At 28.7% G+C, this 18703-nt stretch overlaps 1 protein-coding gene across 3 annotated transcripts; it reads right to left on the bottom strand.

The window, feature by feature from the left end:
- Positions 1-394: 394 nt before the first annotated feature.
- On the bottom strand, positions 395-7925 carry LOC100777447 (cysteine--tRNA ligase 2, cytoplasmic). 3 transcript variants are annotated; one of them, XM_006605843.4, is made up of 10 exons: positions 7498-7925; positions 7230-7293; positions 4670-4831; positions 3340-3510; positions 2968-3249; positions 2699-2824; positions 1795-2016; positions 1571-1687; positions 1135-1481; positions 395-696 (listed from the first exon to the last, which is right to left on the bottom strand). In XM_006605843.4, the coding sequence occupies exons 1-9, from the start codon at positions 7668-7670 to the stop codon at positions 1137-1139; spliced, it is 1662 nt and encodes a 553-aa protein (XP_006605906.1). In that variant the 5' UTR covers positions 7671-7925; the 3' UTR covers positions 395-696; positions 1135-1136. The 3 variants fall into 3 exon arrangements, with proteins under 3 accessions (XP_006605906.1, XP_006605905.1, XP_006605907.1); XM_006605842.4 differs by lacking the exon at positions 395-696 and having other exon boundaries at positions 791-1481; XM_006605844.4 differs by lacking the exons at positions 395-696; positions 7230-7293; positions 7498-7925 and adding an exon at positions 5172-5386 and having other exon boundaries at positions 791-1481.
- Positions 7926-18703: the final 10778 nt, after the last annotated feature.

Genomic DNA, 18703 nt, shown 5'->3' with positions numbered 1-18703 from the left:
GATATTTTATCCTACAATTTTTAGGGTCGCTAATAGTTAATTTTAGACATTGTATTAAATATGTTTTGAATATTATTATTTATATTATCAATTATGAAACTTTACTCAAATTTTTAACTTTATCCTTTGAAATCCTAAAGTTAATATCTTGTCAACAATGCTGAAAGGTACAAAAAGAAAATAAAAAATGACCACAAAAAAGACTCTCATCCACGATAAAATAGACAAATTATATCTCATTAATCTCTCAGGAAAAAAAGTGTAAAATAAAAAGTCAAAATTGGCTAAATTTTAAATTAACTCCGACATTTTTTATTTTTTTGTAAAATGAAAAAAAAGTTAAATAACCATTTATGCATTACATTTATAATGTGACTTTCATCTAACAACATTATTTAATACAAAATCATTGGCATATTACATGATTTCAAGAAATCTTAAATATACCTCATACAAAAATCGAACGATAGCACTACTCTAAAAGTTCATAGTATAGCTAGGCTTCATTGACTTGTATATCTGGGCTTATTGTAATATAGTATTACTCTAAAACTTCATCAAAGAAAAAATCACAAATTCAGACTGCTCCAGTGATTTGTCTGCACATTCAGGTGTTCCATTTCCTAAATTCGAAGATTTGACTGTCTAATCTCTAAGCATTGCTTCGGCAGCCTCAAATCAAACGTGATAATAAACCTAAGCAGATAAATAGAAAACTACTATAAAAAAAATCAAGCTAATAGGATAGTTTAAGAAATCAAGCTAACGTCCATCAATAGCACAAACCAGATAAGAGAGAATCAAACTCTAGATTCTTGAAAAAAATATTCGTGCTTTCTGTAGTACAAAGCAAGAGCAAGAAATCCAATCTGAGTGTCAAAAGAACAAAATCTCGGTATGGGGTAGTGTTCATGCATTTGTCAAATCGGTTAAACTAATCCAGACTCCAGAGACCGGACCGTAAAAGACCCAACATGAGAAATGTGTAACACGATTCACGTCCTAGACAACTAGGTATGGTCATACATAGCCTTCAACTGATATACAATCTTCAACAAGCCTTGTGCAGTATTTTGATAAATTATTATAACATTTTCTGTATTAATCATAGCTAAGGAGGGACATTGACTCTACCTTCATGTTGTTGTATGTAGGTCATTCCCTTCTCGACCACCAGGTATCTCATCCACTTTTTGATTCACTGAAGATGAGGACTGCTTTTCTTCAACTGTAGGTGCCCTCTGGTCTCTATGAACAACTTCTGCAACAAGTGGTTCACTCGGGATGCATGGTCTCCAAATTATTTCGTTGCCCACATCCATAAGGGCAATGCCCTTGGTAGCCAAATCAGCCCTCATCTTATCACTTTTGGCGAAATCCTTATTAATCCTAGCTTGAGTTCGTTCTTCTATCAGATGTAGCACTTCATCTTCTGTCAGACCTGCTCTGTTCAATGCCTTATCTTTTAACTGATGCAGAACCTAATGAACAAATAACAATAATAATTGTTAAATATTCGCAATGGTTTTCCAAAACAGGCAATTAAGCTCGGGTTGATAAAATGAGTCACCTCGGCATAAGATTTAGAGGACAATAATCCTAGGACGTCCAAAACTTTTCCAACTTCTTTCTCCACTTCCAATAAGGATTGAATCAATTGCAACTGAGCTCTTTTCTGCATTTTCTTCTGGAAGATAGACAATATATTTCATGAATTACGGGCACATTTCCAACGCATGAAAATGCCTGTAGCACCCACGCATGCAATACAAGAAACTGGTCCCATTTACATACCTTCAACATCTTTAAAGAAGTGTTCACAAATTTTAAGGCCTCTTGAAGAGCACCAGTTAGTATCACTGGTGTCTGCAAGTCATCTGACATTTTTGTTTGAAACTCAACATTCAACTTCTTAATGCATTCCTTGGCAGCCTCATTAATTTGAGGTACCTTTTCATTCTTCTCAGTTTCCCCTTGAAGTAATGGTGATACAGCATCTTTACAATCTTGAAGAGTCTAACAACCAAAAGAAGAAGAAAAAAATCACTCTCATATCTATGGAAATCACAGTAGTAAAAAGAAGCTATTTTGAACAATATCCCTAGAGTAATGTCATCAATTAAACCTAACAATATTGCAGTATTGCAAACAGGTATCTTTAACTTTAATATTTTATGTCAATAGATCTAAATCATAGCAAAATTGTGGTAGAGTTGAGAAACTTTACTTTTGCCGCAAGTACCATCCAACCCTGATAAACAAAATCTGCCTTTTATGTAATTCTACCTTTTCCCTTGTTTTACTTATAAGTTATAACAAGTACACTGCAGAGACCAATAATTTCCCTTATAATATGACTCACAAGATCGTCCTTGCAACATTTGGACATTTAATATACATGGGGAATTTTCATCACATCACAGTAGTAAATATCTTCTTTCAAAAAAACTAAAGTAGAAGGAAAGATGTACTGGCAATTCTATATCCAAGACACAACATGCTTAACTTAAGCAGCAGTATTGGGATACAAAACTTCAGATCTATTCACAAAAAAACATTTGCACAGACATAACACCAAATAAAAACAATTTCAGATTACATAATGGCAAAACTCTGTCAACCCTGAGAGATGAACTCACCCATCAACTTTTAAGCAACAACACAGAATTCCTGATACAGGTATTTGGAGGCTGCTTACCTGAAATATATAGTAAATAGCATCTGATGAGTTCTCCAGCTGTGAGATTGAGTAATTTAGTGGAGATCTGTAATGGGCACTAATCAAAAAGTGCCTCAAAGCAAGTGGATGGTAACGCTCAGTGATCTGCAAGAAAAAATATCATGAAAGATATGCACAAGACATCTTGCAAGAGACTTCTACCATGCAAAACCTTATACAAATATCTAGAAAGAATTAAAAACCATCATTAACCAGAAGAATGGTGAAAAAGTTAGCTAAGGACTGACCTGGCGAATAGTGAAAAAGTTGCCTAAGGATTTTGACATCTTTTCATTGTTATTAGTGACATGCCCATTATGCATCCAATAACTGACATGGCTCTCATGGTCTGCAGCCCAGCTCTGTGCAATCTCATTTTCATGATGAGGAAAGATTAAATCAATTCCACCACCATGGATATCAAATTTATGAGTTAAATAACAAGCACTCATTGCACTGCATTCAATGTGCCACCCAGGTCTTCCAGGACCCCAAGGGCTGTCCCAGCTAGGCTCACCTGGTTTAGCAGCCTGCAATTATCATTATTAATATTATAAGAAATGTCAGAGATTTCAAATGTTACTAAAATATGTTAAAATAACTGGTAAAGGTTCTCGCACCTTCCACAATGCAAAATCAGCTGGGTGACGCTTTCTTGAGTCCACAGCTACTCGTTCTCCAGCTCTATTATGTTCTAGCCTTTGTCCAGATAGCATACCATAATTTGGGCATTTATCAACAGCATAGAAAACATCGCCATCAACTTCGTACGCATAGCCATTGCTGATAATCTGCAAAGTACATAATGATTGACCATCTTTTGAATTCTTAATTAATTCCTAAGAAGTTGGAACTAGAGGAAAACATACCACAACCCAATCCAAATGTTATATTGTAATTTTTCATGCTTCAACTTCAATGACACTTTTTACTGAAAATGACAAGCAGCCTCAATTAAATATGCTTCTTGTATCATTAATAAATAAAAATGGTAGATTGTTTCCACTTTGTCTTGTGTTTAAAATTTCTATGCAGATCTTTGAAAACAATAAATAAAATGAAAATAGTGACAGTTTATAATTATTAGACAAAATAGGGAAAAAACTATTTTCTCAAAGCAAAGAAGCCCTAAGTTTGTCATCATTTACAATCTCTTCTCATTGATGTATTTACTAGCAACAACATAATGGAGGCAGTCAATCAATATAGATTGATCTGAAATCTGATTCAAATCCAATATAGCACCCATGGTTACATAAGAAATGTATTGAATCGATTCAATTGCAACTTCTAATATGGAATTCAAAGGTATCAAATAGGAAATGATACTCTGAATCATCAAACTATAATGAAATACATAATCAGCCAACATTTATCCAATTTGAAAAAGAGTAACAGTTGGAGATTGTGCGCAGCTTCTGAGCTTCATATCTCTCAATATTAACAAATTAAAACAGCCAGTCTTTTAACACTTTTGTTTTGCTTTCATAAGTCCTGCTCAATCTGAATATCTTTATTCACAAGTAAATGAGCTAAATCATCATTATAGGATACATTATACATTACATTGCTGGAAGATTGAAGAAGGAAAAATAGTTGGAGTAGCAGGGCAGGGTGAAGAGCATGAGGACAGAAAATCAAAATTCATTCTCACTACAACAGCAATGAATACTAGATAAGTTTTTTTTATAAAAAGCACAAGACATAGCATAATGTATACAGATAGTCTTATAAAATAAATGATATTTTAATTAACATGTTACAGGAAACATATAAACTCCAAATGCACTTGACAAAAAAGAAGTATTGACTAATATAAAACAGCATGGAAAAATGTCAATTGGAATTTAATTGAAACAAAAGTGGAGCAAAAGGCTTTTTTTAGCAGATTCCATTAGAAAAATTCAAACAAAAGCAAAACATAGCAATCTTATACCAAAAAAATTAAACCTGGGTTATCATGTCCTTTATCTCGTTAAGGTGTTCAGAAACACGAGGTTCCTTAGATGGTGTCTTGCACTGAAGATCAGCCATATCAGCATTGTATTCATCACAAAAACGGTTGCTCAACATCAATGGATCCTCCCCGGTCTCATTTGCTCGCTTTATTATCTGCAACAATTCTGATATTAGCAGTCTCTAGTAAGCACTAAAGAATCGTATAAGAAACTCATGTAGAATAATACACTTTCAAAGTCCATGTTTTCTAGGACAAATGAACTTGGTGAAACTTATATCCAAGGTTGTCAAAACCAAGATCCTACCTAGGATTGGAAATGGAGGGAAACTGTATGAATCATGATATGGTAACAAGAAACGTAAGACCCTACCTAAAAACAAAGTTATATTTAAACACGTATATATGCATATAAAATAACAGTTAAGAGAAATAACCTTCAAATCACAACATTTAATTTAACTTAAATTCAACATGCATAAGAAGGTCAAATACCAACTCATAAGTCTCGACCTCATATATGGAAGAGAACCACATAGCACAAACTATGTTGGTCTGGAACATGACCTGAGATTTGAACAGAGGCAGATGGATTTAGGACAGAGACAAAGGAAAATTGAGATCTGAGAGGAAGAGAGGAGAAATGCATGGGGGATTGAAGGGGCAGACAGTGAGGTGAGGGAGAGAGGAGAAATGAGGTAAAAAATGAAGAGGGTAGTGTGTTGCTTCTCCTGAGTCAAGCAGCCCAATTTGTCTCTGTTGCAGGTTCAGAACTCCTTCCAGTATGCTGATCCCATGAATTAATATGTTTGTCTGATAATCTTACTCCAATCCTGCCATATTACAATGCTATGTGGAGACAAAATTGAAGACGGTGAAATATGAAGGATCATGCAATCCTATGAGTAAAAAACATCACGATTTTGACAACAATGATTCCGACAGCGAGAGCTATCACAAAAACCAGCATTGCTAAATATAGGCTCATCATTCAAATTCAAAAGGATGAGATTTTAGAGTGAAGAAATAAAGAACAGCAAGTCAACAGCAACAAAAATAATGAAATAAAGATAGTTCAAACAAACAAGCAAAAGAAGACACTATCAACTTGAAGACCGACATTTGAGCTATTATCACAAAGGATGATGCCCCCAGACATGAAGCATGTAGAGATATGCACTGTGTATGGCTTATTTTAAAAGTTATGTCTACATAACATGGATTAAATCTACTACAGTGCATTTCAGTATCCAGATATAAACTTTTCAGTAGAAGATAATACTAAACAAAAGAAAAGATTTGATAGCAATTGAAAAACCTAAATAATCATTCCTCTATCATACAGTTGAATCACTTTGGCCAATGAATCCTAAAATCACAGACCACAAGACAGGGTAACAGGGGAGACTAGATCAAAGATTTTTATATTTTTGACTCCCAGATAATATTATTTAAAAACACTATTCACTACATATCCCCATTGAATGTTAAGCACTGATTTAATTTTCTAGAACAACAAGTCCAATTCATTTCTAAAAATATATTTTGACTCCCAAATAATATTATTTAAAAACATTATTCACTACATATCCCCATTGATTGTTAAGCACTAATTTGATTTTCTAGAACAAGTCCAATTCATTTCTAAAAAGACATTTCATATAACACGCATTTCTTACATGCTAAGGGTCAGTTAGGCGTAGCATAATGCGACAAAAATAGAGTATTACACTAAATCCAATAATAGTATAGCACATGGACTGAATAACCATACAAGCCATTGGATTAAATTTAAAATTTTATTTAATAAATTTTGAAACACAAAAAAATCATTGGCTTATCAAATTATCTATCGAGCAATTAAAAAGACTCAACAAAAGAAAGAAACAAATCCACTATCTGTTAAATCAAATCTCAGTCATTGAGAGTATCACTCTCAATATATTAGTATTTACCAAAAAGATGGGGGTCGATTCATAGATCAGTTTTGAATACAATTTTACAAATAAAATCAAGGAATGAATTTTTATTAACCCCATATTTACCTCCATACCAAGCTGACCATAAAAAGGAAAGATCATTAGAGAAATTCACAACATTTATTAGATAGGGAGCTGCCATATATTGACCTAGATATCAGTAATATATTCATAAACATGGGCAATACTCTATTTATTATAATAAGAACTACCTTGACATGATCTGCTAGATACTGGAAGCATTCAACCCATGTAGCCATCTCCAAATACATTTTGCTAAACTAGGAGACGCTACTGCTACTACATTAGTACATATGGGTTTATTAAATTAAGATGCTTTGATTAACACAAACCTCATTTCAATCGTTATGATAGTATATATCCTTACAGTTTCATATTCTAATCTTATATCATTCACAGGTCCAAATATGGACATGATATTGAAAGGATTAAACAGATGCAACTAGAATCATGTGAACAAAGAAGGATGAAAATTATTTTAAAAAGAAAAAAGGGATAAAGACGCAACGTTATGGTAGCAACCACACCAGCAGGTTAGAAATTGTATCCTTACCTTGTCATCAACATCAGTGAAATTCCGCACATATGTAATCTCATAGTCCAAGTGCTTAAGGTACCTACAACCAGAGTAGAAACCACATGTTAACTCCCAATCGTCACATCAACAATTTCAAATTCCAAATGCTCTGAGATAATATAATATCTAAAGGCACGTAAATCTAATCTGGAGAATAATAACAAAGTGAGCCCAGTCAACGCATTATTTTATAGCCTTGAAGAAATGGGGGAATGAATGTGATGATGAGATGGTAAATGGTTACCTGAAGAGGATATCGAAGGAAACGGCGGCGCGAGCGTGACCGAGATGGCTGAAGTCGTAGGCAGTGACTCCGCAAACGTACATGGAAACCTTGCCGGGGACTTTGGTTTTGAAGATCTCTTTCTGCTGACTCATCGAATTGTAAATCCTGAATTCAGCTTGCTCCTCCGCCATTTCCAAGCTCACTCGCTTCGCACTTCCTTCACGCAGAATCTCTCTTTCACTTCACCTGTGAGTATGACCCGGTTCGCCCTAATTTTTGTTCTCTTTTCGCTTTTGCATAGAATATCTTAGGATCTTTTCAAATAATTAGGGTTTCTAATAATCAATTAAATCATTTTTAAAATAATTTAATTGATTCTCTACCAAAAAAAGATAATCTCATTTATCTGTTACTGACCTATACCGTTGTGTAATGCAGTTAGTGTCAGTGGATTGATCCAAATCCAGGTTTTTTTATCCAAAAGGGGTTTTTTTTGGTATTTTGCATATGGAGTGATTTCAAATTAATTAGTTGTGACTCGTGTCATGGCTCTCGGGTGAGACTCGTAACAATTATAAATAATTTTATGATTTTAGTATAATTTTTTTTATCACTTTTAAGTCAGAATTTTTTTTCTTTTACAATTTTAAAATTGAAATTTTTTTTAGAATTTTTATTAGTATTACAACTTAAACTCCTAATATCTTTTCTTTTTAATAAAAGTTATAATCGTAAAACCTTTTTTTAATAAGATTTTTAAATTATTTTTTACAGTAATTTTGTTATTTTATTTTGTTTTATAATTCTTTTTAATTTGTAAAAAAATCATTTATTTAATTATCAAATAAAAAATTTTAACTTTACTTGTTATTAGTTCCATTTAATATGGTGTATATTTTTTTATGATTTTATTTAATGTTATATTTTTTTAATATTTTATTATTTAAAATATATTATATCTTTTTAATATTTTTACATTTAAAAGTAGATATTGTAGAATAAGAAGACAACAAACACATATAAATCCAATCCAAAAAAATTATCTAAATTTTAAATAAATAAAAATATTTAAATATGACAATATTAAAAAGATATAATATATTTTAAATAATAAAAATTAAAAAAGAAATATAACATATTAAATTAAACCATAAAAAATATGCATCATATTAAATAAAATTAATAACAAGTAAAATTAGAACTATTTATTTAATAATTAAATAAATAAATTGTTTTACCATTTTAAAAAATTAGAAAACAAAATAAAATAACAAAATTACTGTCAAAAAAATTTAAAAATTTTATCAAGAAAAAGCTTTTACAAAAAAGTTTATAACTTTTATTTAAAAAAAAAGAGTATTATGACTTTGAAGTCGTATGACCAAGAACAAAAAAGTTTTTATGACTTTGAAGTTGAAAACCAAAAAATAGAAGTTACAACTTTAAAGTCTACAAAAATTTATACTAAAGTTGTAAAATTAGTTATAACTTTAGTTAAAAAAAAATAATAATAACACTTATTATGACTTACTCTCCTTTCTGTGATTAATTTAAAATTAAACCTACCCACAAGTGTAAAATACCAAAAAAAAATACTCCTTTCTAGTAAAAAAAACCTCAATCATATAATCCCATCCAAATTATATATTGTGAGTTAGATTGAATTATTGGATTCCATTGATTTTAATTTAATGAAATTGATTATATTTTGATTGAGTGATAGGTTTAAAGTTTTGAATCTGCTTAAAATCCAACTCAATCCATTCTAACACAAAATGTTATGTTTGTTTTATAATTATTGTTAACTTAGATATTTTGATTCAACCTGATACCTAGTCCAATTAAAATTGGATTAAATTAAATTGGATTAAAAAAAACAGTTCAATTAAATTTATTTGAAATGGGTTAAAAAATAAATAAAATTCGATCTAACGAGCCGTTTACACCCTCAAGTAATTAGGGTTTTTTTCTCTGTTTTTATTTTTTCAATTAGCGGGGCATTTTTTTGTGTTAAGTAATTAGGGTTTTTTCTTTATATTGGCATTTTTTGGAATAGATTTGCTGAATAAAGAAAAACTTGTATTTGAAGAATTCATAAAAAAAAAAGTGTAATTGAGAAAATCTTTTTATTTCCTTAATTTTGTCCGATTTGAAATGCATTATTTTGTTTAATAAATATATTTATAAATAAGAATAAAAAATATTTTTATTTTTAAAATGAGATGATAAATGATTTACAATAAACTAAAATGTAAAAATTTATAGTTATTAAATTTTAAGTTTTAATTAAATAATTAATTATTTAATATTTCAATTTAACCAATTAATTTATCAATTTTTCATCAACTCTTAACTTCAAATTTATAGCTACTTTTTATCTTTTATCTTTCACTTAAATTATATGTTAACTTTTCCACACGCCTTATATCCTCCATTGGATTTTATTCAACTTTTATTGTTAATTATTGTAATTTCAATTGATGATTCTGTCCATTTTTAATGCTTATTTTATGTAGTTTGAGTAAGCACGTGAAAGAAAATTAATTTACCCATTTAACGTTTTTTAAATAAGAATATGGTCTACAAATTAATTGTTAAATATATTTAGAAATTTAAAAAATTTATATAAAATATAAAAAAAACCCTATAATGTTTAAATCATAAATATTTTATATACATAACTATTTAGAGAAAACTTTCAAATACTTTAAAATAGAAAAATAATTATAATTATACTATATACAATATCTTTTTTGTGGAAATATATATATATATATATATATATATATATATATATATATATATATATAATACCTATTATTTATTACAATATACAAAATTGAGGACTTATTGGCATAATTTGATGATGTTTGGAAGGTGGATAATGATGCTCTTTTTTGGGTGGGGAACATCATTCTAAAATTATCAGATACTATTGTCTTTGTTTTATTGCCAAAGGTAGAACCCCACAAAATTTAAGGTAGATCAGATTGTGCAACGTTATTCTAGAGTTGATAATTCATAATTGATATATCACTATGGAATGTGAATAAACTGGATAGCTAGCTTCTCTCCTAGGGGGCTTGAGACAGGGAGATATCCTCTAACCCCACCTTTCTGTATTATGCATGGAAATGTTGACACTGTTTATTCAAGAAAAGGTTAGTGAAGGGTTATGGTGGCTTGCTAGTATCTCTAACGATGGTTCTATTCTATTTCTTACTTGTTTGTTAACGTGGATAATGTTCCTAGATGTAAATGTGCCAAGTTTGAATCAATTTGTTCAATTCATTATACAACTAATATAAGAAAATATTTAGGTTTAGCTATTGTTTCAGGTAGGATGAAAATGAATGGTTTAACTTTATTATTGAGAAGATGGACTTCTCTGCTTTCAGGTTGGAAGGGGAGAATACTTTAGCTACATTAGTTTTCTTCTATACTTTTTATTCAATGCAAAACTTATGTATTACAACTGGGACGTCATTGATACGTCTATTCGGAAGTTTACTTGGAGAAATAATGATAACACCCAATTTAGTTGGAACTTGGTCAATAATTGGGATATGTTGACTTAATCAAGAAAAAGAGGGGGCTTGACCAGTTGACCAGGACTTGTAATGTTTCCCTCCTGGCAAACATGTTTGGAATTTGTTGGTCTAAACAGGACAAATTATGGGTTCATATGTTATCTTAATTAAAGAATTCTCACATTTTCAACACAGCAGCCTCTCCCAATGCATCTTGATTCTTATGTTTGGAAATCTGTAGTTAAAGATAACAACATTTAAAGAACAGCTTCTGTATCCATGAGAGTAGAGATGATGTTGTTTCCTTTTGGTAGGACAAATGGGTTGACATGGGCCAACTTTGCACTTAGATATATACAGAACATTGACTTGAGGGTAAAGGGTGTTTTTCTTTGATGCCTCTTAGCATTTTGACAATTAATTCGCCTCAAATCAAAATGCTTGCGAATTTTTGTTGACGAGGGTGGAGATGAATGATGATGGATGAAGATACCATGGTTTGGGGTATTTCCTTTTTTTTAAAAAAAAATGGGTAGAATAGTTATACTGAGGTTAGAATCTTTAACATCATATAGATATGTGCATCCTCTAAAAGCGCGCAGGTATAATTTCCTTCATAACCTTGAGTTTACGTGTCAAAATATAAGGACTTTCTCGGGCTTTATTGGTACTGTTTTGCTTTGGTCTTATAGGCTGAGTTAAATTTCATGGGTTGTCAATGAGATGGAATACAGCAGTGATTCATTCCACTATCTTGCTCCTTTGATTAGAATCAGGCAGCTACTTGCTTGCATAAGACTAGAATATTCTTCTTTGGAAAGTAACAATTGCACGGATTGGTTATCCAAGCACAGATCAGATGGCAGGTGTGGGATGCTTTCCCAACATCTGGTTTCTCTGTTTTCTTTATTCCTATGTAGGACCCAAAAAAAAAAATAAGATGTACACTAATAAAGTAATCATATAAGAAAACTTAATATCAAATTTTAACCTAAAATAAGATTTAGATTTATAAGTCTTTTTTTCATTCTCATTTATATAGTGTTTAATTTTTTTACTTTTACTTAATGTGGGACCTCACGTCAGACTTTAATGTAACTAAATGAACTTAAGGTTTGCCATCATATGAATCATATTGATACTTGTTCTCTATGTCTCGAGGAATGTGAAAGTTTGGAGCATGCTCTTAGCGACTGCAAATGGACGAAGCAGGTTTGGATGGCGTTTAATATCCCATAATAACTCCTTGTTCTTTCAAAAGGAAATTATTAATTGGCTTCATGTGAACATCTGTGGTAGTAAGCATGCTTTTGATACTACGTGGAGCATTGTCTTTGGTGTGATTCTTGATCGTGTTTGGTGGAGACGGAATGAATTTGTATTCCGAAATAAATGGACGAGTTCGGAAGGTGTTGTTGGGAGTGTTTTGGCTCTGACTAAAGATATTATTAGGAGTAAGGAATGCCATAAGATTTTATCTCATGATGATTATCATGATTACAGTGTTAATAGTGGAGGAAGGAAACCAATATGCTGATCTATTTGCTAAGATTTCAGATACCAAAGCTAAGTTCCAAGATTGTCGGATCCTGCATATTCTGAGGGAGCAAAACAAGATAGCAGATAATTGCTTTTATAGTACTATGGAGGATGATGATGATGATGTAGTTATCTCATTGTTGAGTATTAATTAATTGTAGCTTGGGTCTTTGGCAATTCAGCAATAAATAAATAAATATTGTGAGGAATTGCTCGCACAATGGTGAATGTGCATCCGCAGCCATGCAATAGAGCATAGCTAGCCAACACGAGTTATTACTAATAAGTAGTAGTCTTCTTTTAAAAACAAAAATAAAGAATAAAACAATCAAAATAAGTTGCACCAAAGATCGATCACATGACTCTGATTAGTCAATTTGTTTGTCTACATGCTGATAATAAAAGACATGCTTGTCTACTCAAGAAGGTTTCACAGATAAATTTATAAGTTCATCGTGAAAATGGAGCGAGAGTTGTATCTTTACCAAGTATATAAAATATCGCCCACTCCAAGTATGCAAGTCAGCAATAAATTTCACCACAATTAAGAGAGTTTAATTATCACAAATTATCAATGTAAAAATTATTTTTAAAGTAATTATTATAAAAATAATAAACTTACAACACATGATATGTAACTAAATGATAATATAAAATAAATTTATGTACCAGTGGTTAATATTGAAAGAAAAAAGGAAATAAAAAATAAAAAGAAGATAAAAATAAGATAAAAAGAAGTGTTTTTTTTGTCAAACTCCGGTTGCTTTTCCTGTTTATGTGATATAGCGTAAACAAAGTAATTGTGGACTTTCCCTTAACGAACGATTCTTCCTTTGTTGAGATAGAGTCGACAAATTAAGCTAAGGAACCACCATCTGATTTAATGTATGACGTGAATCCTATATATTTAATAGATGGCGTGATGCTAATTTATTATTTAATAGAAAAATTTCTTAAATAAAAGATGCCAAAAAATATGTTTATTTTAAGAAATAATTTAATTAAAAAAGCAGTAGAGGTTTGATATTATTTTGCAACAAAAATACTAGTAAATTTACTTACTGAATTTTCTTATAGATTTATTTGCAGAATTACTTGTGGTTTTTTTCTAAGAAAATTATTTGCATTTTTTTTCATGGAAACGTTTTTTGAAACACTAATTTTCTACCAACAGTGTTGCTGCAAAAATTAATATACTCACTGTAGAAAAAATCTGCAACAAATTTTAAGTGGATTTCAAAATCCATAAGTAACTAATTGAAGATATTACTTGGAAATCAAAATGCACACGCAATTAGAAAAAATCTAGTAATATTTTCATTTTTTATATCGTGATAATAGATTTTTTTGTCACTTATAATCTTAGGTTATATTAAATAAAACTAGTTGAAAAGTTATAAGTGTTCGATAAAATTAATTGTTGAAGTAATTAAAAAGTATAAATGTAATAAAAAAATAATATAATTATAATTTATTTTAAAAAAATAATTACGAAATTAGATAAATATATTGAGTATATAAATTTAAAAAATATAAAAAGTTAGAAGATAGAAGCTAAAAGTTAATATTTTAAAAATATTACTTCAAAAGTAGTATTTAAAAAAATGTTAAAAATTACTAAAAAGTTACTTAAAAAATTTATTTATCAAATAATTAAACAAATTTTTCACCTAATAAAAAAAATTAAAAACTAATTCAAATAGCTTAACCTTAATGTAAGCAAAGTCAATAGTAAGTATTAGTGAAGGAAAGTCAATAGTAAGTATTAGTGAAGGAAGATTAAGGAAAACCTTAAAAAAGTTATTATTTAACATTCATAATGTAATGTTTGGAATTTACATTGCACATCGATCCTTCATTATTCTCATTCATAGTTTGTAATTGCATCACGATATCCCCATACTCAATATGAGAGAGCTAATCCTAATCGTCTATGAATATTTTCGGTGGAAGGTGGATTGCATACACACATTCCATTTGCACAAGTACATTAACTCTTTTGAGATATTGAGTGTCGCGCTTCAGAATTTACTCATCTTTATGCACACAAAGAATACATGGTCATAAGAACAACTTTGTATTCAAGATATGAAAGATATTTGGTTGAGGGAAAAAATCACTACGGAATGTATAGGAGGAAATTGACTCTTTTTTTTTTTCGAAGTTCAATATTAATAAGATTAGTAAATATTTATTTGTTTCAATTTAAATATTAGTAAATAAAAAATATCAAATTAATATAAAGATTAGTAAATAGTATATAGAATATGTACAATAAAATATACCAAAAAATTCGTCCGCCAGACTTTCTTGTAGAATCCATCTTGTCATACAACATGATCTTCAAAGAATATGTGAATCATGAAACTATTTATAAGATATAAATAAATATTTTACAAATGAAGTTTTCACCGTTAAAGTCCATTCATTCATAATCTTTAGTAAATATATATTTTAAAGTTCATCATTTATTATCTATATTAAATATATATTAATATTAAAGTCCATTCATTTATTATACACACACTAGTTATTACAAACTTGACGATTCACTTATTATGTTATCAACTTTTTTATTGAAAGACTCACTAGTAAAATACATACTGAAAAACACGCTAACTGATAAAACTGCTCCTAGTCCATTTCGGATAAATTTCAACTTGACCATGTCAATAATCATTTGTCAACACACACTGAGTTAGCAAATTGCAATGATGTTAACAAAAGATATTTTCTTTTGCGCCTTCAATTTAATTTTGTGAATGTATTTTTTTATAAAAAATAATAATATGACAATATTTTAGATATTTAAGGAAATTATTTAATCAGTGATCAAAATGTAACTATAAATGACCAACATGAGAGTTTACTCTATTTTAAAATATATAATTGTACTAAGTGCAATTTCAACTAATTCTAATATTTCTAAGACTTTTCACACTGCATAATCATTTTTCTCAAAATTATATCTCATAATAAGATGATATAATTTTAACGAATGGGATATATTATATGTACGTAGTTGATTCACACTTTCGCACTTGCTTTGATCTCGAACTATGGGGTTAACTAATTAAATTAACCATTTAACCTTGGAAAAAAAAGGACTTAAGAGTTGAAAGTTCATGCTCGTGGAGTTGTGGGTGAACAAAAGTATAATCTAGCATGGATTTTTGTACAAGGAGAAATCGATCAAGTTTGATACATGCCTTGATCTTGATCTACAAACCATATAGACTAATTAATAATTAATAGTCTTGTTGTTTAACTATAGTAATTTATATTTTTTTACTTTGATTATATTATTTTAACCTTTTTTTTTCAAAATATATATTGACTTCAATTAGATTTTTTTTATATAACTTTTAATTTGTATTTAGTTTTGAGTTAAATTTGAAATTTGAACAGGATCTTGGACATCTTCTAGTTTAATTCCATCAATTTTAAACTCGATATGAGCTCATCAGTCAATCTTATAAAGTTGTAGGTGAAAGAGGTTTCAACTAAAGGGACATTTGAAATCGATTGAAGAATGAGTATAAAGGGACATCACCTCCTTTTTCCCTCTCAAGGTAACTAGGTAAGCAGATTGTAATGATATCCGGCAAATTTATCAAGTGGAAGTAATTTTTGTTCAGAATTACTTATTGAAGGTCGTTTTAAATTATTATTTATTTTTTAATAAGTCGTAATATGTGTTTTGTAACATTCCTTATTTCTATTTTTTATATTTTGTCTTGACCGATGTGTAACTTTTTTTTTTAATTTATGACTTCTAAGTTGTAGTATTTTTTTTTTATGACTTTAAAGTGCTAGAGGCTTTTTTTACAACTTTAAAATAGTAAATTTTTCTTTTTTACGTTAATTTAAAAAAAAATGTAATTTTTTTAATTTAATTATTTAATAAATATATATGTTTTTACTTTTTACTTTTATTTAATATTTTGTATATATATTTTTATGTTTTTAATATTTTTTAACATTGTTTTATTTAATATATTTTTTTATATTTAATATTTTTATTAATGTTAATGAATTTTATTTTTTTAAAATGGAAAAATTAATGTAAAATACTTAAATTTAAAAAGACTTAAATTTAAATAAAAATATTAATTCTTCTTGTTACTAATACTAAATTATAATTTATGAAATAATATTAATTTTATTTTATAAATTATTTTAATATCAACAGCATAAAATAATTTCATAATAAAAATAGTTGTTAAAATAAAAATAACATAATATATTCATATAAAATAAAATATACAAATTAAAGAAAAACATAAAAAGTAGAAATAATATTAGTCATCTACTTATTTGTATGTACACTTACTATGATTATATCATTCACTCCTTCACAATGAGCATGTATGAAACCAAGTTTTAATTTATACAATAAGCTTAATATTATTTCATAAATTATAAGTTAATATTACTGACAAAATATTTTAATATTTTTATTTAATTTAAAGTCTTTCTAAATTTTATTATTTTTCATTATTTTTTTCATTTACAAAACAAATAAAATTCTTTAACTTTAGTAAAAAATATATATAAAATATTAAATATACAAAATATATTAAATAAAATAGTATTCAAAAAATATATTAAATATATCAAATAAAAAATATTCAAAATATATATAATATATTCAATAAAATCATATAAAATATAAAATAAAACTTAAAAAGTAAAAAAAACATTTATTTATTAAATTAAAAAATTACAATTAAAAAAGTAATGCAAATAAAAAAAAACTTTATGACTTTAAAGTTGTAAAAAAAAATTAGGATTTTAAGATCATAAAAAAACCTTTATGACTTTAAAGTTGTAAATATATATATACTACGACTCAAAAGTGATAAATTAAAAAAAATAAGTCATACAAATTTTATAATTTTAATTAAAAAAAGTTATAATAAATATTATAACTTTTAATGTTGAAATCATAACATTGGTTACTACTTATCATCTCATAATGGATCATAACTCAAAAACGACTACATGGTAATTTCAACAACAAAAAAAAAAAAAAATTACCCCAATCTGATAAATTGGCCATGATATCTTCCTTTCTTGGTAAAGTGGTCCCCGGTGGGCTGGCAATGCTCAGCAAATGAGACTATCCTTATGAATTTTACTATCTACTCCTTATTTTCATTTTCTTTTATGTTTGCTTTCCTTTCAAGAATCAAGCTAACCAAATAATTTGGTTAGATCTTCTCTAAATGAAAACCAAGTGGACATATAAATATAATATGGCTACAAAACAATGTGATAACATGTGGTGATTCCTTCGTTTCTCCGAGCACTCTTAGGGGAAGCAGGCAAAAGTTAGGCGACAATGATATTTAAACACAATCCCCAACCCCCCCTCAAAGAAAAAAGAAGAACAACTAACGTAATAAAACCGTTATCATATATATGCCATCAGTTTGCGGATGCAAGTCTCCATTCATTCTGTCTCCTTTGAAAGAGATTTTTCAAAATAGATCTTAAATATTTTTACATAATAATGCATGATATGATATATTGTCCTTATGCAATTTAATTACAAAAGGCTTTAGAATGTATGCATGAGAAACATGAATTTATATTCTATATTTTGGTCTGATCATATATAGAGGAAATCTTCAGTCTGTGATACTATCTTAATTTAAACCCGTAAAATATACATTCTCTCATTTTACTGCCTAGGTTTGTCCTACAATAATACTTACTAAATTGGTAATAAAACAATAATTTTATAATCAAGTAAAATAAAAAGAAAATTCCTTCGTTAGGATATCTTTTTTTTTTGTGTGAAGATATTCTATTATTCTAGTAACTCAATTTTTAATTTTTGAGATTCTTAAATGGAATTCACTTTTACCGTTTATTCACGTCCACTTTTTATAATTTTAGTAACTTGTCTCTTCATTCTCATAACACTAAAATTTTTACTAAATAAGTCTAACAAATAACTTTACATTTTTAAATTTTATTACTATTTCATAAAAATATATATACGTAAGCCTGACAAAATTTGTAAGGACCAACACGTGTATAAACATTTTTTATTTGCTGAAAGCAAGATATTAATTTCCAAAAACTTCGAGACTAATTTAAGGCGTAAAAATGACCTTTTGGTAAACGGTTGTACCGAAACGACCGCT

This window comes from Glycine max, chromosome 20 (assembly GCF_000004515.6).
Source record: "Glycine max cultivar Williams 82 chromosome 20, Glycine_max_v4.0, whole genome shotgun sequence".
In the NCBI taxonomy this organism is placed as follows: domain Eukaryota; kingdom Viridiplantae; phylum Streptophyta; class Magnoliopsida; order Fabales; family Fabaceae; genus Glycine; species Glycine max.
The sequence above is the reverse complement of the archived record's forward strand: the minus strand, read 5'-3'. Positions and strand labels throughout refer to the sequence as shown.